The 19,030-nt window shown below is 43.1% G+C and overlaps 2 protein-coding genes across 4 annotated transcripts in view; one reads left to right on the top strand and one right to left on the bottom strand.

The window, feature by feature from the left end:
- LOC118363989 (alpha-1,6-mannosylglycoprotein 6-beta-N-acetylglucosaminyltransferase A-like) overlaps window positions 1-12,615 on the top strand; it is a 117,113-nt gene extending 104,498 nt beyond the window's left edge. For all 3 annotated transcript variants that reach the window (XM_052488511.1, XM_052488512.1, XM_052488510.1), the window contains 6 exons: window positions 815-964; window positions 5,129-5,275; window positions 5,766-5,882; window positions 7,060-7,134; window positions 7,564-7,721; window positions 8,408-12,615. In XM_052488511.1, coding sequence (XP_052344471.1) covers window positions 815-964; window positions 5,129-5,275; window positions 5,766-5,882; window positions 7,060-7,134; window positions 7,564-7,721; window positions 8,408-8,606 — 846 coding nt within the window. In that variant the 3' untranslated portion in view covers window positions 8,607-12,615. The remainder of the gene's footprint in view (window positions 1-814; window positions 965-5,128; window positions 5,276-5,765; window positions 5,883-7,059; window positions 7,135-7,563; window positions 7,722-8,407) is intronic.
- Window positions 12,616-12,825: 210 nt separating this feature from the next.
- Window positions 12,826-19,030, bottom strand: part of LOC118363678 (transmembrane protein 163-like) — a 49,693-nt gene continuing 43,488 nt past the window's right edge. The window contains exon 8 of the mRNA XM_035744791.2: window positions 12,826-17,610. Coding sequence (XP_035600684.1) covers window positions 17,550-17,610 — 61 coding nt within the window. The 3' untranslated portion in view covers window positions 12,826-17,549. The remainder of the gene's footprint in view (window positions 17,611-19,030) is intronic.

The raw sequence follows: 19,030 nt of genomic DNA, 5'->3' as shown, positions 1-19,030 counted from the left end.
CCAACCCAATGAATATCCATGATTACAGTTTTGATAATGAGACGGAAATGAAGGCATGAGTCATCTTTCATCTCTCAGTGGATACTAGTTGTCATTCTCCCTGAAACGTATTTTTGCATCCCCTTTTCCCTACTGCATAGTGCGCTACTTTTGACCAGAGCCCTATGCGCCCTAGTCACAAGGAGTGCACTTTATAGGGAATAGGGTGCCATTTGGGGCGCAGATCTCTGCTTATCTCCCTTTTGTTTGCGAGAGAGATCATGTTGATCCAACAGTTCTCACTCCGTTTGTTTTGCTCGAAAGTGTTTTGAGTCAGTTTACTCCAGCGAGGAGCCATCTCTTATCAGCAATGAGCTCCTTGCCTGACATAATTTCCTGTGTTAGTCTCAGCTATAATAGTCTAGTAATTTCCAATTGTTATAAGCTTGTACGAACCTTTATGATGTATTATAGTAGGCCTCATAATAGGTTATGGCTGTTATTTAATCCAAATCATTGTAAGGAGACTGTAATAAGACATATTATAAGTCTTATAATGCGTTATAACCACATCATAATGCATTGCCTGTCAGCATTCAAGTTAAGTGTTACCAGACATTGTTTTCATGTTGTCTGTGTGTCTTCCACTTTTAAGAGTACATTGCAGAGTTCCAGATACAATAACAATATAATACTTTGTTTCCTTTTAACCCTGTTTTGAGAATCTCAACAATGAGGCCAGGTTATGTACTGTGTACAAAACACAGTGTGAACTACAACATGTACAGTAGTAGGGTCTCACTGACTGGTAACCACCACTTACTGTGTGTTTCAGAACAAGAAGACCTACCTTGACATCATCCACACCTACACGGAGGTGCACGCCACCGTGCACGGTACCAGCACTGTGCACTTGCCCAGCTACGTGAGAAACTACGGCATCCTGAGCGGCCGTGACCTGCAGTTCCTCCTCAGGGAGACCAAGGTGAGAGCAACGCGCACACACACACACACACACACACACACACACACACACACACACACACACACACACACACACACACACACACACACATACACCAGAGTTGAAGAATCCTGCCCTAGAGAGAGGAACCACACTTGCCACACTGTAGGACTCGGGGGCATAGGTACCAAATCATTGCTAAGAGTGATGTGATTGCTCATTTAAAAAAAGCCTTGGTTCCTGATAAGATAATAAATACTTTATTTATCCCCGATGGAAAGTTGGTTTGTCAATCAACAGCATGTACACAACATCAACAATAAGTGTTCTAAGACGTTCATACAGACACCCCCCGTGACTTCACTATGCATCGCAGTGAGTAGATGGTGTATGATGTCACTGCCATAATGACGTCGCTCAAAGTGTCAAGGCGAGTGTCAGGATCTCTCAGCACTTCATTAGTCATAGTGATCTCACCCAGAGTGCCTCAGCAGGGCCTCCATTCATGTCATGCCCAGGCCTGCCACTGCTCGTGACACAATGCAACTGCTCAAGGTTCACTTCTTCTGAAGCACCTCCAACCACACTGCCTGTTTTCTAGCCACACAACTTGTCCCAGGTCTGTTTGTGCTGTATAGCCCAACGACCCTCTGAAGCTCCAACCACACTGCCTGTTTTCAAGCCACACAACTGGTCTGTTTGTTCTGTATAGCCCACTCATATGTTGGTGCACTCAAATAGATCTGGGGCCAGGCTATACCGGTCCTAAATAGTCTGAAAAGAGGCTGTGATTATGTGCAAGCCTGTCGCAAGAAACTGTGTTAAATCCGGAAATCAAACTATAGCAAGATTCAGGCTTGAAAAGAGAGTGATCAGAGATCTTTGGAAGGAGAGGGAGAGAGCGTGGAGGAGATCTTTGGAAGGACAGGGAGAGGAGGAGATCTTTGGAGGGAGAGAAAGAGAGGGGAGGAGATCTTTGGAAGGAGAGGGAGTGGAGGAAATCTTTGGAAGGAGAGGGAGAGAGCGTGGAGGAGATCTTTGGAAGGAGAGGGAGGGAGAGAGAGTGGAGGAGATCTTTGGAGGGAGAGAAAGAGAGGGGAGGAGATCTTCAAGATCTTCTCATTAACCTGGTGTTTGGAAGCCCGGAGGGAGCGCTAATGAATCACCATAAATCCAGACCTGTTTAGCAGCAGCATTGTGTTGTTGGGATAACAAGAAGAAGGAGGCAAGGTGTTTTCCAGCCACGCTTTCCTCCCTGCTCCTCTTTATGAATAAAGCATTTACCTGCTAACAGATTGCCTGTGTTAATTGCTCCCACGAGATTTTTGGCAATACGACATGGAATACATAGATACAGTATAAAACAGGGCAGGGGTGGAAGGCACTGTATTGAGTTGGCAATGAACCAGTATTATACTGCCCTAGTATAATATTATATGGCATTGGTACTAAGACAAGCATTTCGCTACACTCACATTAACATATGCTAAACACGTGTATGTGACCAATAACATTTGATTTGATTTTAATGCTTTGGCTGTAGCTAATGGGGATTCTAATTAAATACTAATTCTCCTGAAACATACACTAACTTGCGTTTACAACCGTATTGAAGACGAGGCCCATGTTGTTCCCGCTTTCATTGGATCTAAGGTCCTAATTATCTCTTTATGACTTGAGAGACAGAATTTTGTACCTAGAATGAAGTACAGTAGGCTACAATTATTTTCCTCCCGCTCTACATGCAATTTGCGTCTTCCCTGTGTGGTATGAGGTTTAACCATGGGTTGTTTGCATAGCCAGCCTATCCCTCAGACCAGTCGAACGGGTTCATCTCATCTCCTCTGTCATGCTATGCCAAAGGGCCCTTCTATTGAAATAACAGTCCAAGATGAAGCATTGGTCTGGAGTAGGGTGACGTTGCCCCTACACTCTGATCTTGGGTCAGTTTAGCATTTTCCCCACTTATGGTTATGGTTAAGATTCAGGGAGGGTAAGCTGACCCTAGAACAAAATCAAATCAGAGTGTATTTGTCCAGTGCACAGCACAGTACAGTAACATGCTTGCAAGCATCTATTCTGTTATTAGGGGAAACTTCACTCCAGATCCATGCTATTGCAAAAGGGCCCTTCTGTGGAAATAACAGTCCAATGTGACACATTAGTCTGCAGTATTTAGTCCTGGATCACTGGCTTTTCTCTCCTAGGTCTCGGCCTTATTTATACTGGCATATGACCACATTCTTCTTCTGAAGTTGTTCAAGTACTGTATTTCATTGAAGGTATTTACTACTTTTCCCTTTCACATCGCTAGCTACCTGTTTCTAAGTGATATCTGAAGCACTTACAACTAGCCTGGTTGCCTCTCAACTTCTCAATACCCCCTATATAGATTCCTTCTCACAATTTCCATTTAGCATATGCTACGCTATGCTTTTGTATGCTGTGCAATTCTATGCTGTGCTATGCTACACTACACTGTCTGAGAGGAGTTTGCTCTATAAATAGCAGCTGTTTGTCAGGCCTGTGGGCTCACTGGGCTGCAGTCTTGCCTGGGTGGAAGCACCACCAGTCAGCCTCTGCTGCCACCTGTTGACAAAACGCTGAAAGCTGCAGTCAATCCTATCTACTGTTTGTCCCACTGCTGTTCAGTGTTTACATTGGGGTTCTCCAACTCCGGTTCTGGGGAGCTACTCTCCTGGGACTGCGGGCTTTTGCTCCAGCTCGTCACTAACACACCTGATTTTTAAATAATCATGATAAGGATTTCACTCTGGACCATGATTAGATTAATTAGATGTGTTACTGCAGGGCTGGAACAAAACCCTGCACACCCAGTAGCTCTTAAGGAGAGTAGTGCGGTACAGTGGCTGAGGAGAAGGATGATATGGGTATAGCCTGAAGAGAAAGGAATGGTATGGGAGAGTCCATGTACAGCAGTGTTGCCAACAGTGGGCCGAACTGAAGAGACCCTCTGTCTCCCCATGCAGGGCCGGCACTGACCCGGTGGGATCTGGCCCTCGCCGACTCACAGACCAGCCATTGTGGCCGTCACCGGCCCTCCGCTATAACAACCCCAGCTCCAATGGCTCTCTTTTTACTAATGGGGCCTCAGACAAACACATTATTGTGGCACGCTTCACGGGCTAGTCACCTCTGGTTCCAGCATGTTAGAAGAGCCTCTCAGATATTTGCTTTGGTCATCCAGCTCAATGGGTTTTCTATTATCCTCTGTGTGTGTGTGTGTGGAGTCTTTGTTGGGGTGATTGGCATGGCCTCTTCTCTCCAATGACAGGACCGTATTTGTGCGTTGAGCGTTTTTTTTCACGAGAAGTGCGAGTAATACAAGTGCTGTAGCTGCTGTACTTGTATCAGTGCCGAGTAGTCCGTGAACGAGATGGCTTCAATGTGAAGTACATAAAACACACTTATTTACAGAGTCTGGCTATGCCAATATTCTGCTTTTTTAATACAGATCTTTATTGCTACAAGATATATATATATATATATATATATATATATATGTGTATTATTATTTATTTATATTTAAAAAATAAATAAATAATAATATTCACCACTCACTAATTCAGTCATTAACATTTTATCCCTGGCATGCATGTGTTTTTTCCCCAAGTAAAAACAGGTCAGGGGTTTCAAACCCATGAGTCTCATATCCAGAGACCAACCCTAACAACACCCACACCCCTTACTTCCTCCTCTGGTCATTGTTTGTCTCTGTGTGCACGTTTTCATTCTACCATGTGTGTTGATCTCCTCGTTAGCCCCTCCTTGGGCCGACACACACACAGACCACACAAAAGCAAGACAGGAGAAGCCCTCTTTTTTACGACCCAGTTTTATAGCAGAACACTTAGGGATGGTTAAAAAAAACAATAAAAGCTGTCTGCTACTGGTGCAGAGCAAACAAACGGACACGGCTGTGGGAATTCCAGGAAGTAAGAGGTGTCTCCTCTTATTTCTCAGAAGAGGAAAATATTTCTCGCACTCACACCTGCAATAGTTTTTTTCATCCTGGCACTGATTCTGCTGATGGGGTCTTGCAATAACTGTGCTATGTAGTTGTTGTTTCCTACTTAACTTAGTCGAATGCATTGATTGTAAGTTGCTCTGGACAATAGCATCTGCTAAATGTCAATGTAAATGTAATGCTCTTTTTCTCCACAGCTGTTTGTCGGCCTGTCCTTCCCCTACGAAGGCCCCGCCCCCCTAGAGGCCATAGCCAATGGCTGTGCCTTCCTCAACCCCAAGTTCACCCCTCCCAAGAGCAGCAAGAACACAGACTTCTTCAAAGGCAAGCCCACCCTGAGAGAGGTGAGAGGCGCCACTCTGCCCAGGGACCCCAGTCAAAGCGTGTGTGTGAGGGAGAGAGACAACCTAGTCCTCTATTCCCTTCTGTGCTGCTACCTCTCCTTTCTTTTATTCATGACAGGTCCTCCGTAATAAGTCAGTCTGGTGTTTGTTGAAGGATAGGGTCTAGTTTGTTGAGCGTGTGTGCACGATAGTTCTTCTTCTGTGATGTGGCTCTCCCTATTGAAGTGAACTACTGTGTCGTGTGTTTGATCCTGTTTTTAGCCTGCCAAGGGACTGTCTATTTATTAGCTGACTAGCTTATTCAGCCAATGTGACTTCAGTATTGTCTGAGGTCGATGATTGATAGTGCACAATCATCTCTGGATAAGAGCATCTGCCAAACCTGCTCAAATATAAACATGAATAAATAATAAAACATAGCACTATGTATCTTGTCAAAAATATTTTTATGGCAGTTGAAGAAATTCAATAAAAATGTGTTCTCATGCAGTTGACCTCCCAGCACCCATATGCTGAGGTGTATATTGGCCAGCCCCACGTGTGGACGGTGAACATCGACAACCCTGCGGAGGTGGAGAGAGCCATCCGCTCAATCCTCAGTCAGAAGGTACCCTTAAAACGCGCACACACACACACACACACACACACACACGCGCAAGCATAATACATGTTTCCCTGCTTGCATTCTCTCCTTTCTATTCACAGTCTGAAATGAAAACTCTCCCAGTCCCATTTCCTAAAGCCTCAGATACACAAACGATTGTACCAGAGAGCATGATCACAAATTCCAAGGGGGCCCGAATAGAAGAATAAGAGTAATTCAGAGAGAGATGAATTGAGAATAGCAGTGAGAGCTTTTCTTTCTCTCTCCCCTCACTGGTCCCGTGCATATTTAAGTCCAGGGGCAAGCAGACCTCGTGTCTGTGTCCCCAATGGCACCCTATTCCCTATATAGTGCACTCCTCTATGGGCTCTGATCATAAGTAGTGCGCTATGTAAGGATTAGGGAATGCGGTGCCATTGGGAACACTGACCTCGTGTTATTCTGCAGGGGTGCCCAAACAATGGGTATGTTCATTAGAGAAGTCTCATGGTTTCTGTGTCTCATATGGTGTCCAGACCAACAGCCCTCAGCTTAATTTTCTCTCTGGATGGCACCCTGTTCCCTTTATAGTGCACTACTTTTGACCCAGGGCCATGGTTCTGGTCAAAAGTAGTGCATCATGCAGGGAATAGGGTGGCATTTACCATGCACCCTCTGTCTCCTCTCTCTTAAGGCAGAGAGCGTAGAATGTTATTCCACCAATCACAAAGATTTATTCACCAATTACAGAGTTTCACAGCACCTTATCTGAAGTTGTTTCGATGGAACAAGGATGCAGCTCAGTAGTTTGTCTCATTGAGTTTTGCTCTGTTGACTACAGAACGTAATGACTATAGTGTGTGGAGTTCTCGCTGATATCCTTGGCGCTACTGTAGGTAGTTGGTTGTGTATATATATTTCAGGAGTGTCCGTCTAGAAGGCCTCGGTCAGGGTTGGAGAGTTCTGACGCGCGTGCGCACACATACTGTACACACACTTTCTCTCTCTCTCTCTCTCTCTCTCTCTCTCTCTCTCTCTCTCTCTCTCTCTCTCTCTCTCTCTTCAGCCCTTTCTTCAGCCCTTTCTTTTCTCACTGACCCACTATAGGCACATCTGAAGCAGACATGCATGTACTCTAAGCAAGCTGACTAACATTCGACAGCGTACAACTCTAGCCTGACTCTGTGTTTTCTATCCTCAGATCGAGCCCTACCTGCCCTATGAGTTCACCTGTGAGGGGATGCTGCAAAGAGTCAACGCTTTCATTGAGAATCAGGTACGACCTCGCTATTACTGTCCTCTCCATTCTCCGGTACAGCAGTCAGAGCCTTTGCACACAATTGTGCCGACCCCAACTGTCATTTTTTTGGGCACGCTTTCCAGTAAGTGCAGATCGGGAACAAGATCAGCATAGTTTTGTTACACACTGCTTCTTTCTATCATGGTTTAGGCAGGGAAAGGCTAGCTAACTATGCCTCTCTGATTTGCTTCAGCAGACTGGCGCCAAGGCCCATATTAACAAAGTAGGGAGTAGGGAGTGCTAGGATCAGTTTGATGTTTTACGTCGTCATAAATAAGAGGGGTGACCTCTAAATAAGGGGGTAAATAAGAGGGGTTCTCTCTCCCTGCCTCTCTCGCTCTCTTTCCCTTCCCTTTCTCTCCCCCGTTCACCCTTTACTCCCTCCGTCTCTCCTTTTCTCTCTAGGATTTCTGCCATGGCCAGGTGATGTGGCCTCCCCTCAGTGCTCTGCAGGTGAAGCTGGCTGAGCCGGGGTGCTCCTGTAAGAAGGTGTGTCAGGAGGAGCAGCTCATCTGCGAGCCCTCCTTCTTCCAGCACCTCAACAAGGACAAGGACCTGGCCCGGTTAGTGTCTGCACATATAGTACACCTTAACATGCATTTTGCTTTCTACACAACAGGTGGCAGTATAGCATACATTTATATTCAATATCTGTCCGCTGCTGTGCTGAATTTGCATCACTAGAGGTCACACACAAGCTATTCCCTTTATAAAGTTTCAGAGAAAAAATGAGACAGATCTGAGGGAAACAATTTATTGCAGTTGTCAAATGCCAACTTAAGCAATTTCAAATTAAACTCAGTCGTCAGTGAGTGGTTATTGAGACGTCAGGACTCAATGTAATGGCTGTATGTATCCAGACTGTATCACATCCGGACGTGATTGGGAGTCTCATAAGGTGGCGCACAATTGACCCAGTCGTTCGGGTTTGGCCGGGGTAGGCAGTCAATGTAAATAAGAATTTGTTCTTAACTGACTTGCCTAATTAAATAAAGGTTCAATATAACATTTTTAAAATGGGGATCAAGTAAAGGAATTTTCTCTTTGAGCTGCAGTGCATCGTAGCAGACACAGTGATGCTCAATCTGTCTGTCTGTCCAGACTGATATCCCAGATGTTTAAGTACAGATACATTTTTACTTGTGTGTCTTTGTTCTGTGTATTGTGTCTTATGTACTCCCAGCAGCATAATTCATTTCCCTGTGTGGACAATAAAGTAGAACTTCATATTTACCATTTTCTGTCTTAGGTTCGGCATGGACTGCCAGACGGTGGAGTCGTCAGGCGACACGGTGGTGCCTGCGTACAGCGACGCACGTCACCACTGCGTCTTCCAGTCGGACCTGCTGCTGTTCAGCTGCGCCGGTGCCCACCCCTCCCTCAAACGCGTCTGCCCATGCCGGGACTACATGAAGGGCCAGGTGGCGCTGTGCAAAGGCTGCCTATAGCCCCTGTCTGTCTGGGTGTGTGGAGAGGATCGAACTGGTGTGGATTGGACCCCGTACCCTTCCAGAGCGCTGCAGGGAAATGGGGGGTTGGGGACCTCTAGCTCTGACCACTCAGACGGCTTGACTCCTCCCCCTAGCTCCACACCTGCAGCCTAACTCCTCCCACAGCCAGTCCTCTGGAGAGAGGAAGAGCCACCTGGGAACTAGACAACCATGAGACATTTGTATTATTTATGTCTGTTTTTATTCACCTGAACTTTGACCTTTTTAAGGCATTTTGATCAGCTTGTCAGACAGACACAGAATCGGCAGAAAACTGGAAATTCAAACGGTGGACAGAGGCCAGTGGGCTATATACATATTCTGGGAACTAGGAATGTCAATGAAACAGTTTCCAGTAAGGCACGGGGCAGGAGGAAAGGAGGGTACAGAAAAGAGACATTGAGCATCAGCCTGAATTACTTGAATCAATGAGAGTCGCTGTATATTTGAGGCGGAGCGCATGGCAACAGAGCCCCCCACTGCCCCTAGGCTGTATGGCAGTGGGTGGTACTCTCTCTCTCCAAGCTTGAAGTCGCAACGAGCTGGTGTGTCGCCACACTCGGCCTGCTTTCCTTTCTGCCCCTGTCCCCTTTGAACTCTTTTAGCGATGTCGGTTTGCACTGGAGACCCATAAGGGGCTGTCCCAGGCAATAAGGCTCAATGTCCACACTAGCATACTACTTAGGATGAAACAATGCACAGGGCATGTATTCTGAATGCTATACTCCAATGGAAAGTTGCCCATAGATCCTGATCTATGGTCAGTTTTTATTTTCCCTTATTTATGGTTAAGATCACGATTGGGGGGAGTGGAAGCTAATCCTAGATCTGTACCTAAGGGAAACTTCACCAAAAAGAATGCTAGTGTGAAGAAGAAGCCAAGCGAGTTTTACACTGTAACTGTACCGCTCCCCATAGTCGCGTCTAGACGGGAGTGGTCAGATGTAGATATGTTGATGTTCCAAATCACAAATCACTTTTAATCCTGAGGAATTCCCAACGACAGCTCACATACACACAGTACACCATAGCTCCTCTGTAGCCCTGCATGGTAGATTGACCCTCCTCATGTTCCCAATGTGCAGACGAGACACATTCACTGCCACACACGCCTGACTGACCAGTTGGGATGTGCTGGGGAGAAGAGGTGTGTGTGTGCAAAATAATTGGCCAGTAGCCAATGAATATCATAATTTTGAATTAATAAATTTCAATCAAATGTTTCAAGAAATTATTATCAGATCAGTCACATGCAATAGCTACTAGTCTGTGTGACATAGATTATATAGTGTGGTGCTGTAGTGGGAAAGGTCACCCAGGCAGATCAAACATCAGCTCAATCACCGGTATCACACATGCCCATTGCCTTGACCACAATAGATTTATCTGAAAAATATTCTAAATTAAAGATATATTGATCAAGAATATTTGTATTCTAGGTAAGTATTTATGTATACACTAGACCGAAAGATTATATACAGTACATCCATAGAAATAACAGCTCTTGACAGAGCAACACACACACCTGCAACTTTAGTTTGTTTCCTTCATTTGGAGATCGTTTAGGATCCTAATTTGCCTGCCAAGTTTTTATTCTTTAAGCGACAATAAAAGTTTGAATTAGTAGTCCTTGTTGTGAATGGAAATAATGCACTACTTTAACAAAATATATTACTAATACTGTATATTCTTTATGGGTTTCAATTTGTTTTATTTATTTTGTATACAGATATGTTTGCTGAATTGTTTCTTTTTATTTATAGAAAAGTTCTTTACAGAGGCTAATTGTATTTATCGAAAAATAATATAACGTGTACATTCAAGTGGATGGATGAGACGGGAGTTGTTTGTCCAATCTGACTCCACCCTCCAGCAACAGTGATGAGAGAGAATGAGGAATTACAAAGATATCCAAATGTTTTGGAAACTTGGCAGCAAAAAAACAACGTAGAAACTGGTCAAAAGTAATACACTATATAGGGAATAGGGTGTCATTTCCGACACACCTTGAGACCGTCCACAAAGACACTGATGAAATGTGTTGGGCTGGACAGTAGTGACAGATGTCGCTCTCCTCTCATCACTGTGCTTTCGGGGTGATGATGACATTGGGACAAAAGCAGCGCACACTTTTGATTTTTTTATTGTAAATGCCAGCAAGAACCTCGTGACGTTTTTATTTTCAGATCTTAATGCAAACCATTTGCACATGTGTAAATATAGATACGTTGTCTTTTAGATGGTCACTTACATTTTAATGACTTGCTATTTTTCCCGTTCTGTCCAGATCAGTTTTTATTAAGTTAGTGTATACGATCTGCAGCCAAGCTACCATTATAAAAAGTAAATGACGTGCCTTGGTTATTACTAGACTCCGCTTATCGTACCTGCCCAATAGATCTACCGGACCTAGTGCCAGAGAATTGTTAGTCGAGTTCACATAGTTTGCTAGAAGGATAATGTTATAAACATTAACTGTGAAGGTAAACAGTAATTGTATGTGTTGGACTTTGATGGTTAAAACAAATGTCTTAATGCTGTTGTGGACATGTTTACCGAAGGCTTATAGTAGGGTAAAATACAGCATATGAAGCATCTGCTTTTTGTGGCAGTGGCCTTGTTCTACTTGTATTAGAGTCAGACTTAGAGTATGTTGTCAACTATTTCTTTCCTTTCATTGGTTATTTATAAATGAGGGATCTTGAGAACCAATATAAATAGCCTCTATAATTGTCTATTTGAAATGGGTTTGTCCTAAAATGATAGCTGAAAGGAAGATGTGTTATGGACATGAGAAGAGTTCCTTCAGTCTCTTTAACCCAACATCGAAATGTCTCCGTTGTCAAATCTGCATTTGCCTTCATACATATTCATAGATTTTTTTCCCCCAATCTCAACCTTGTTTGAAGCTATCATGGAAAAGCTAAAGCAACGATTGTTCTGGGACTAAATTACGACTGTACAAAAAAACAAAAACATGTTCAGTTTGACGAAGTGGGATATAACTTTATTTTTCAATAAACCTTTTTCTGTGACAAATGGGTCTGTCATGTGTGTTCTATAGAAATGTACATTGTTTAACACTACAAGGATTAGTTACAATATTTACATTTGCACAAAACTACACACCTCGTCTGTGTTAGCAAACAGGAGTAGTCTGCCTTTCTGCTGTTTTACTGACAGTTGATTGTGTAAAGCCTAAGCAAATCTTAACTGCTATCAAAAACGGACCACTGAACCACATTGTGCAGAGTTTACAATCGTTTGAGGGTTAGATACAATCCGGAGCGCTGAAGTTCCACATTGTAGCCTGTAACATTTTAACGGCAATCGTTGCTTTAGCCGTGTTAGCGGAGACTGCATGTCGGCCCAATGGGAAATACCTTTAAACTTCAAGTATACTATATATAGCTGAACTTCGTCGATAAGCAACGAATCCAACCCTAAGTTGTGTAGGAGCTCAAATTAACTTTTGCAGTACCTTAACATATTCCTAGGTCGTGTTCATTAAGTCATGCAGAGAAAAACATTTGTGTTTTCCAATTGAAAACGGTTGTTTCTTATTGGCCAATAAATGAGTGCATACAGCATAGACCTCACATGCACCACAAACACTGAATCATTTATGTGAATGCATTACCAACTATGCTAGACAATCAAACAGTGTTTACAAGAGCAGTTCCCTGCAAGTAAACTTAACGTTTCCAGAATTGTGTGGTCTGTTCAGGTATGCAATGTTATACAATATTAATATATGCATTTTGTAGAGCAGATATGATTTTCCATCTTGTAAAATAACACATCAACTCTATTCATAAAAATGTCTATTTGCAATGTTCTGAGCAGTTTACTTATCCATTGACCTGGGGGCACATACTGTATAAAGGCTTTGTTTCTGTGCAGTGAAAATGTGGCTTGGAAAGGATGACATTTCCATCTACTAATAAATGATATGCTTCCTTTGATACCTCACTGTCTTTGATTGGTGTCTGAGACCAGCGAGCCATGTAGCCCAAAGGCTGGGCAGATGGTGATATTGAATCATTTCACAGTCCAAATGCATTGTATGCAGCCAGACACCCCACGAGAGGGGGCCCACGAGCGCTGAGGGACCATGTGCCTGACAGACTTTTTTTTATGTAATACATCATTTTGACAGTAACCCTCCCAAAAGTCATTCAGAAACATTTTTTAATTTCCATATGTACAAGGAAGCTAAGTGTTTGTTTCTTGGGCTTTAGTAAATGTAACTGAAAAAGTGCCTCACCACTGGGCACACACTGGTTGAATCAACATTGTTTCCACGTAATTTCAATGAAATTAAATCAAATTAACATTAAATTGATGTCTGTGCCCAGTGGGTCAGACCTTGAAAAAAATATATATAAAATAATAACAACCTTACTGGGGTCCAGAGAAACTGCGTATCCCCCATGGATCAGTTTGTACCTAAAACATTCTCTATTCAGGCTGAAAAGTTATCAATTTCCTCCTTAAATATAGTTAATGGTGAGAAAGTGGGGAAAATTGGTGTTTCATAAAGAAAGTATGCCTTTTTCCACAATCATGCCAGAGTGGCTAATTCTACTTCATGATGTTGCTCCCTGCATTCAGCCAGGGGTAAACAGACTGCTGCAACCCGATTGGCTGAAAACGATACGCAACATTTGAGACTACCATTCCTAGGCATTTTTGTTGCCTTCTCACCATTAAATATAGTTGAGGAAATTGACAACATTGAGGCCTGAATGGAGAATGTTTTAGGTATGAAGTGGTCCACGAGTGACAAGCGTATTGCCAGCTGCATACAATGCGTTTGGAAGGTAAGATTAAACAACTCAATATCGCCAATCTGCTAGCCTTTGGGCAAAGAGCCATGGGACTCCAAGGAGCTTGTCACATTCCAGGCCGACTACATTGCAGACATGCATTGCATCAACCAATGGTTGTGTGTCACATCATCGGCTGCAGAGTTGAGTATCAGATTAATTTATCATATGACATGGTAAACTAATATTAGGGTTAGGGGTTGTGAGATCTGGAATGCTTCTGTAATATAGTCAGCCTGGAACGCAGCCTTAGTGTTGTGCTTGACGACAGGCAGAAAGTTAGGGGGTTGTGGTAATATCCATACTTTTTGACTGAAAACCGTCACAGAAAACAAAGGTTACAGGGTGCAACTCTTGCCCAATTACATTATCGAAGTAAACTCAAACATCCTAAATCCTGAACTTAGTACATCTAATGACACTTTCCTTTGTGAACACAAATATTGACTCTTATCTTAAGCACTCTTAACACAGAACATCAGCGCAACCGATTAACTAACAAATCTAGTTTTTGCTTAAATTGGCAATACCAATGTAAACATATCAACTTATATTACATTATATACAATAATTCATTGCTCTGTACAAAAGGTCTTGGTAATAATTATAGTAAGGCCGGGATTCAATCCAGAGCATGAAATTAACATCAAATTAACGTTAAATTGGTGTCTGTGCCCAGTGGGTCAGACCTTGAAAAATAAAATATATAATAATAACAAACTTACTGGGGTCCAGAGAAACTGTGCAGCACAGTTGACATGCAACAACGCCCCCTTTATAAAGGCAATTTCCCCGGTGTTCATGGAGATGGCATTCACGGCAGTGAAATTAAATTCAGTGTAAATTAACTTTTTTAAAAGTGCATTGTCAGCTGTCCAGTGCACTGCTCTATAACAAGCCTCTGGGATTGAATCCTGGTCTAAAAAAGCCATTTGGAGTGAGTGTAATGACCCGTCCCACCTGTAAACAAAAATCCCTTTCTATATGGACAAAAATGTATTTGTACTATAATAACTAATGTCTTCTTGACAACTTTCATTGGTACAATATTCAGAAAGACTGAATAGGTATACACAGCTAGATTTCAATAGTCTTCCTTTAGGGTTCTAGTCAATCTGTAGCCTGAAGCATTACTGATTTAAAAGGTCATTTCCTATTGAGCCGACATCTGCAGTGTTTACCATGAATGCAGTCTCCTCTAACCCGGGAACATTGCCTTCAATACATTTCTGCGATTCGAATTGAGTAGAGCCCTTAAGCACCCTCCTTGTTGCAGTATGTCAACATTTATATTCATGTAATTCATATAACAACAATTTATGTGGATTATTTTCATTTTGCAAACCACATACACACACACACACACACAAAAGTATGTGGACACCCCTTCAAAATTAGTGGATTCGGCTATTTCAGCCATACAGATTACTGACAGGTGTATAAAGTCGAGCACAAAGCCATGCAATCTCCATAGACAAATATTGGCAGTAGAATGGTCTTACTGAAGAGCTCAGTATCTTTCAACTTGGCACCGTCATAGGATGCCACCTTTCCAACAAGTCAGTTCGTCAAACTTCTGCCCTACTGGAGCTGCCCCGGGCAACTGTAAAGGCTGTTTATTGTGAAGTGGAAACGTATAGGAGAAACAAGTGGTAGGCCACACAAGCTCACAGAAAGAGACCGCCGAGTGTTGTCCTCGATTGCAACACTCACTCCAGAGTTCCAAACTGCCTTTGGAAGCAACATCAGCACAAGAACTGTTTGTCGGGAGCTTCAGGATATGGGCTTCCATGGCAGAACAGCCACACACAAGCCTACAATCACCATGTGCAATGCCAAGCGTCAGCTGCAATGGTGTAAAGCTTGCTGCTATTGGACTCTGGAGCAGTGGAAACACGTTTTCTGGAGTAAGAAATGACGCATTACCATCTGGCAGTCCGACAGACGAATCTGGATTCGGCGGATGCCAGGAAAACGCTACCTGCCCCAATGCATAGTGTCAACTTTAAATTTTGGTGGAGGAGGAATAATGGTCTGGGGCTTTTTCATGGTTCGGGCGAGGCCCCTTAGTTCCAGTGAAGGGAAATGTTCAGCATACAATGACATTCTTGACGATTCTGTGCTTCCAACTTTGGCAACAGTTTGGGGAAGGCCCTTTCCCGTTTCATTATGACAATACCCCTGTGCACAAAGTGAGGTCCATACAGAAATATTTTGTAGAGAATAACTGGAATAACTTGACGGGCCTGCAGAGAGCCCTGACCTCAACCGTATCGAACACCTTTGGGATGAATTGGAACGCCAACTGCAAGCCAGGCATAATCGGCCAACATCAATGCCCGACCTCACTAATTCTCTTCTGGCTGAATATAAACAAGTTCCAGCAGCAATGTTCCAACGTCTAGTAGAAAGGCTTCCCAGAAGAGTGGGGGCTGAAAGGGGGGGGGGAACTCCATCTTAATGCCCATGATTTTGGAATGAGATGTTCGACGAGCAGGTGTCCACATACTTTTGGTCATGTGTGTATCCTACATCTACAATTACATCCAGCGTGGCAGATTGTGAAATCTTAAAACGTAATTATAATGGTATATTTACTTGCCAGGAAGACCGCATTTGCCCCCTCAGATTTTGTTAAGGAATTAAAGAAGAGGGAATGGCCTAAAAGGGATGATTTGTGTTCTAGCCAACAGATTTGGCTGTAGTGCACAGAAAGGCTTGTTTTAATTCCAGATTAGTAATCTCTGGCTAGAGTCTTTGGCTCCAGTCATGGTGTTTGTTGATGGTCTGCCACAAGCTTTTATTCAACACCCCTTAAGCAATAAAGCAAACACCGATTCCATACATGAGCTGGCGACAGGGACATTTGTGCTTTCATATTCACTAATCAAATGATACAGGTTTTGTCCCAAATAGCACCCTATTCCCTATAGTGTATTACTTTTGACCAGGGTCCATAGTGACTATGTAGGGAATAGGGTGCCATTTGGGACACAGGCCATAGATGAGTCTTCTGTCATGTTGCTATTGAACATACTGTACTGCTGTACTATTGTCCTCCATACTACAGCCTGTCTACAATGGGCATCTCAGAAATCTATTTTCCCTGTTGATTTTTGGGGGGATAGAAAACATGTCCTACTGCTACTAATAGTAGCAACTAGTACCCTAAGTGATACTTTACCAACTACTATTTTTATTTTACCTTTATTTAACTAGGCAAGTCTGTTAAAGAACAAACTCTTATTTACAGTGACTACTTAGGAGCAGTGGGTTAACTGCCTTGTTCAGGGGCAGAAAAACATTTTTACCTTGGGGATTCGATCGAGCAAGCTTTCGGTTACTGGCCCAAAGCTCTAACCACTAGGCTACCTGCCACCCCTACTACATCATGACTACATAAAAGCAACACATCTACTTTGAACAGTGGTGTCAAACAGAAATAGGTGTATGTGCTAAATGCCACCCTAATTGATGCACCTTTTAATGGGCCATGGTCAAAAGTAGTGCAATAAAGGGAATAGGGTGCCATTTGGGACACACACAATGTTACTGATCAAAAGAAAGCGCCTATTAGAAACCACTGAAATCCCATAAGGACTGAAATCCTACAATGCGTATCTGAATCAGCCATGTTGTCCAAAGGGAGATAGAGATATGAACGAACACCAGACTAATCAGTGGAGACGGTGCAGTGCCTTTGTAGAGGCAGTGACATTTCCCTGACGACTCAGCAGTGCACATTCTGTCCTTCCACCTCCCCCTGCTTCAGTAGAGGAGCTAGAGGGAAACCTCAGTCTTCTCTTTGACTTTGTAATGACTCATATGGACGGATCAGGTTCGGAGTCAGAGAGACCGGACTAAACGCCAGTGGGCTGGCACCTTGAGGTCTAAACCAATCAATAGGTTTGTCATGGTGACTGGAGAGATCTACCAGGAAGAATGGAGCTGAGCTGGATAGGGACTGGGCGCAGATATACATACCCTAGAACAGACACTGGATGTAATTCTACCGTATATAACCTAGAACCCATCCCCCTCGGAGCCCGCACTGCCCTTCCGTGGTCTTCTGTCACTCAAAGCGCTCGTAGTTCCTTGTCTGTTGCACTCGAGGGACCATATCAACCAGCAGCCTGGGACAGGAAAGAGACATTCATATTAATGAAAATAGCTGACATTCACAGGTACACACACAATGAGAGCTACAACTCCATTTCATTGCCAATATTAAATGAGTGAAAACCGTTCTTTGTAGTGAAATTCTGAAATTAATCTAGTTCAGAATGTGTTGAGTAACTGAATCTATCACATCAGATCATTTTAGTACATTTGTACAACCACTGCAGCTGCTTTTGTTGATTAATTTGTTGGTGCACTCTGTGGTGCACTCTGTGGTGCACTCTGTGGTGCACTCTGTGGTGTCATCTTTGTATTTATTTCTCCCCCGAGTCTCCAATGGCGCCAACTGTGACAACATTTTTTTTTTGAGGAACCCCTCTTGGACACGGAGACCAATTTTTTTGTTTTAAAGCTATTTTCCTGCAATTCTACAGATTTTGTCAAAGGACAGAAAAATGAAGGTTTTAAAGCTAATTCCATGGCTTTTGCCATCTGAGTGACTCAAACATAACAAAACATAACAAAATCAATGATGCCCCATGCTATGATATTTGGGAATTTTAGATGATTCTCCCTCACTGTCCGGCTTTTATTTTGGTGGTTGTTATTTAAAAGATTATCATATTTAAAAATACACTGAGTATACCAAACATTAGGAACACCTATTGGGTTGCATCCCCCTCATTTTGCTCTTAGAACAGCGTCAATTCGTCAGGGCATGGACTCTACAAGCTGTCGAAAGCATTCCACAGGGATGCAGGCCCATTTTGACTCAAATGCTTCCCACAGTTGTGTCAAGTTGGCTGGTTGTCCTTTGGGTGGAAGAGCATTCTTGAGACACGGGAAACTGTTGAGCCTGAAAAACCCAGCAGCGTTGCAGTTCTTGACACAAAATGCTGCATCTAACCTGTCTTCTTCCCTTCATCTACACTGATTGAAATAGATTTAACACTTGACATCAATAACAGATCATAGTTTTCACCTGGTCAGTCATGGAAAGAGCAGGTGTTCTTAATGTTTGGTAAACAGATATATATATATCCTTCCAGTTCTCTGCTGCCAATGACTGGAACAAACTACAAAGATCTGAAACTGGAAACACTCGTCTCCCTCACCAGCTGTCAGAGCTGCTCACAGATCACTGCACCTGTGCATAGCCCATCTATAAATAGCCCGAACAATTACCTCATCCCCTACTGTATTTATTTATTTTGCTCCCTTGCACACCAGTATTTCAACTTTGCACATTCACCTACTGCAAATCTACAATTCCATTGTTTTGAATTGCTATATCGTATTTACTTCGCCAGCGTGGCCTTTTTATTGCCTTTACCTCCCTTATCTCACCTCATATCGTATATAGACTTAATTTCATACTGTTTGTTTGTTTTACTCCATGTGTAACTCTGTGTTGTTGTATGTGTCGAACTGGTT

Source organism: Oncorhynchus keta, chromosome 30 (genome assembly GCF_023373465.1).
Source record: "Oncorhynchus keta strain PuntledgeMale-10-30-2019 chromosome 30, Oket_V2, whole genome shotgun sequence".
In the NCBI taxonomy this organism is placed as follows: domain Eukaryota; kingdom Metazoa; phylum Chordata; class Actinopteri; order Salmoniformes; family Salmonidae; genus Oncorhynchus; species Oncorhynchus keta.
Note: the sequence above shows the minus strand (reverse complement) of the source record. Positions and strands in the feature narration are given on the sequence as shown.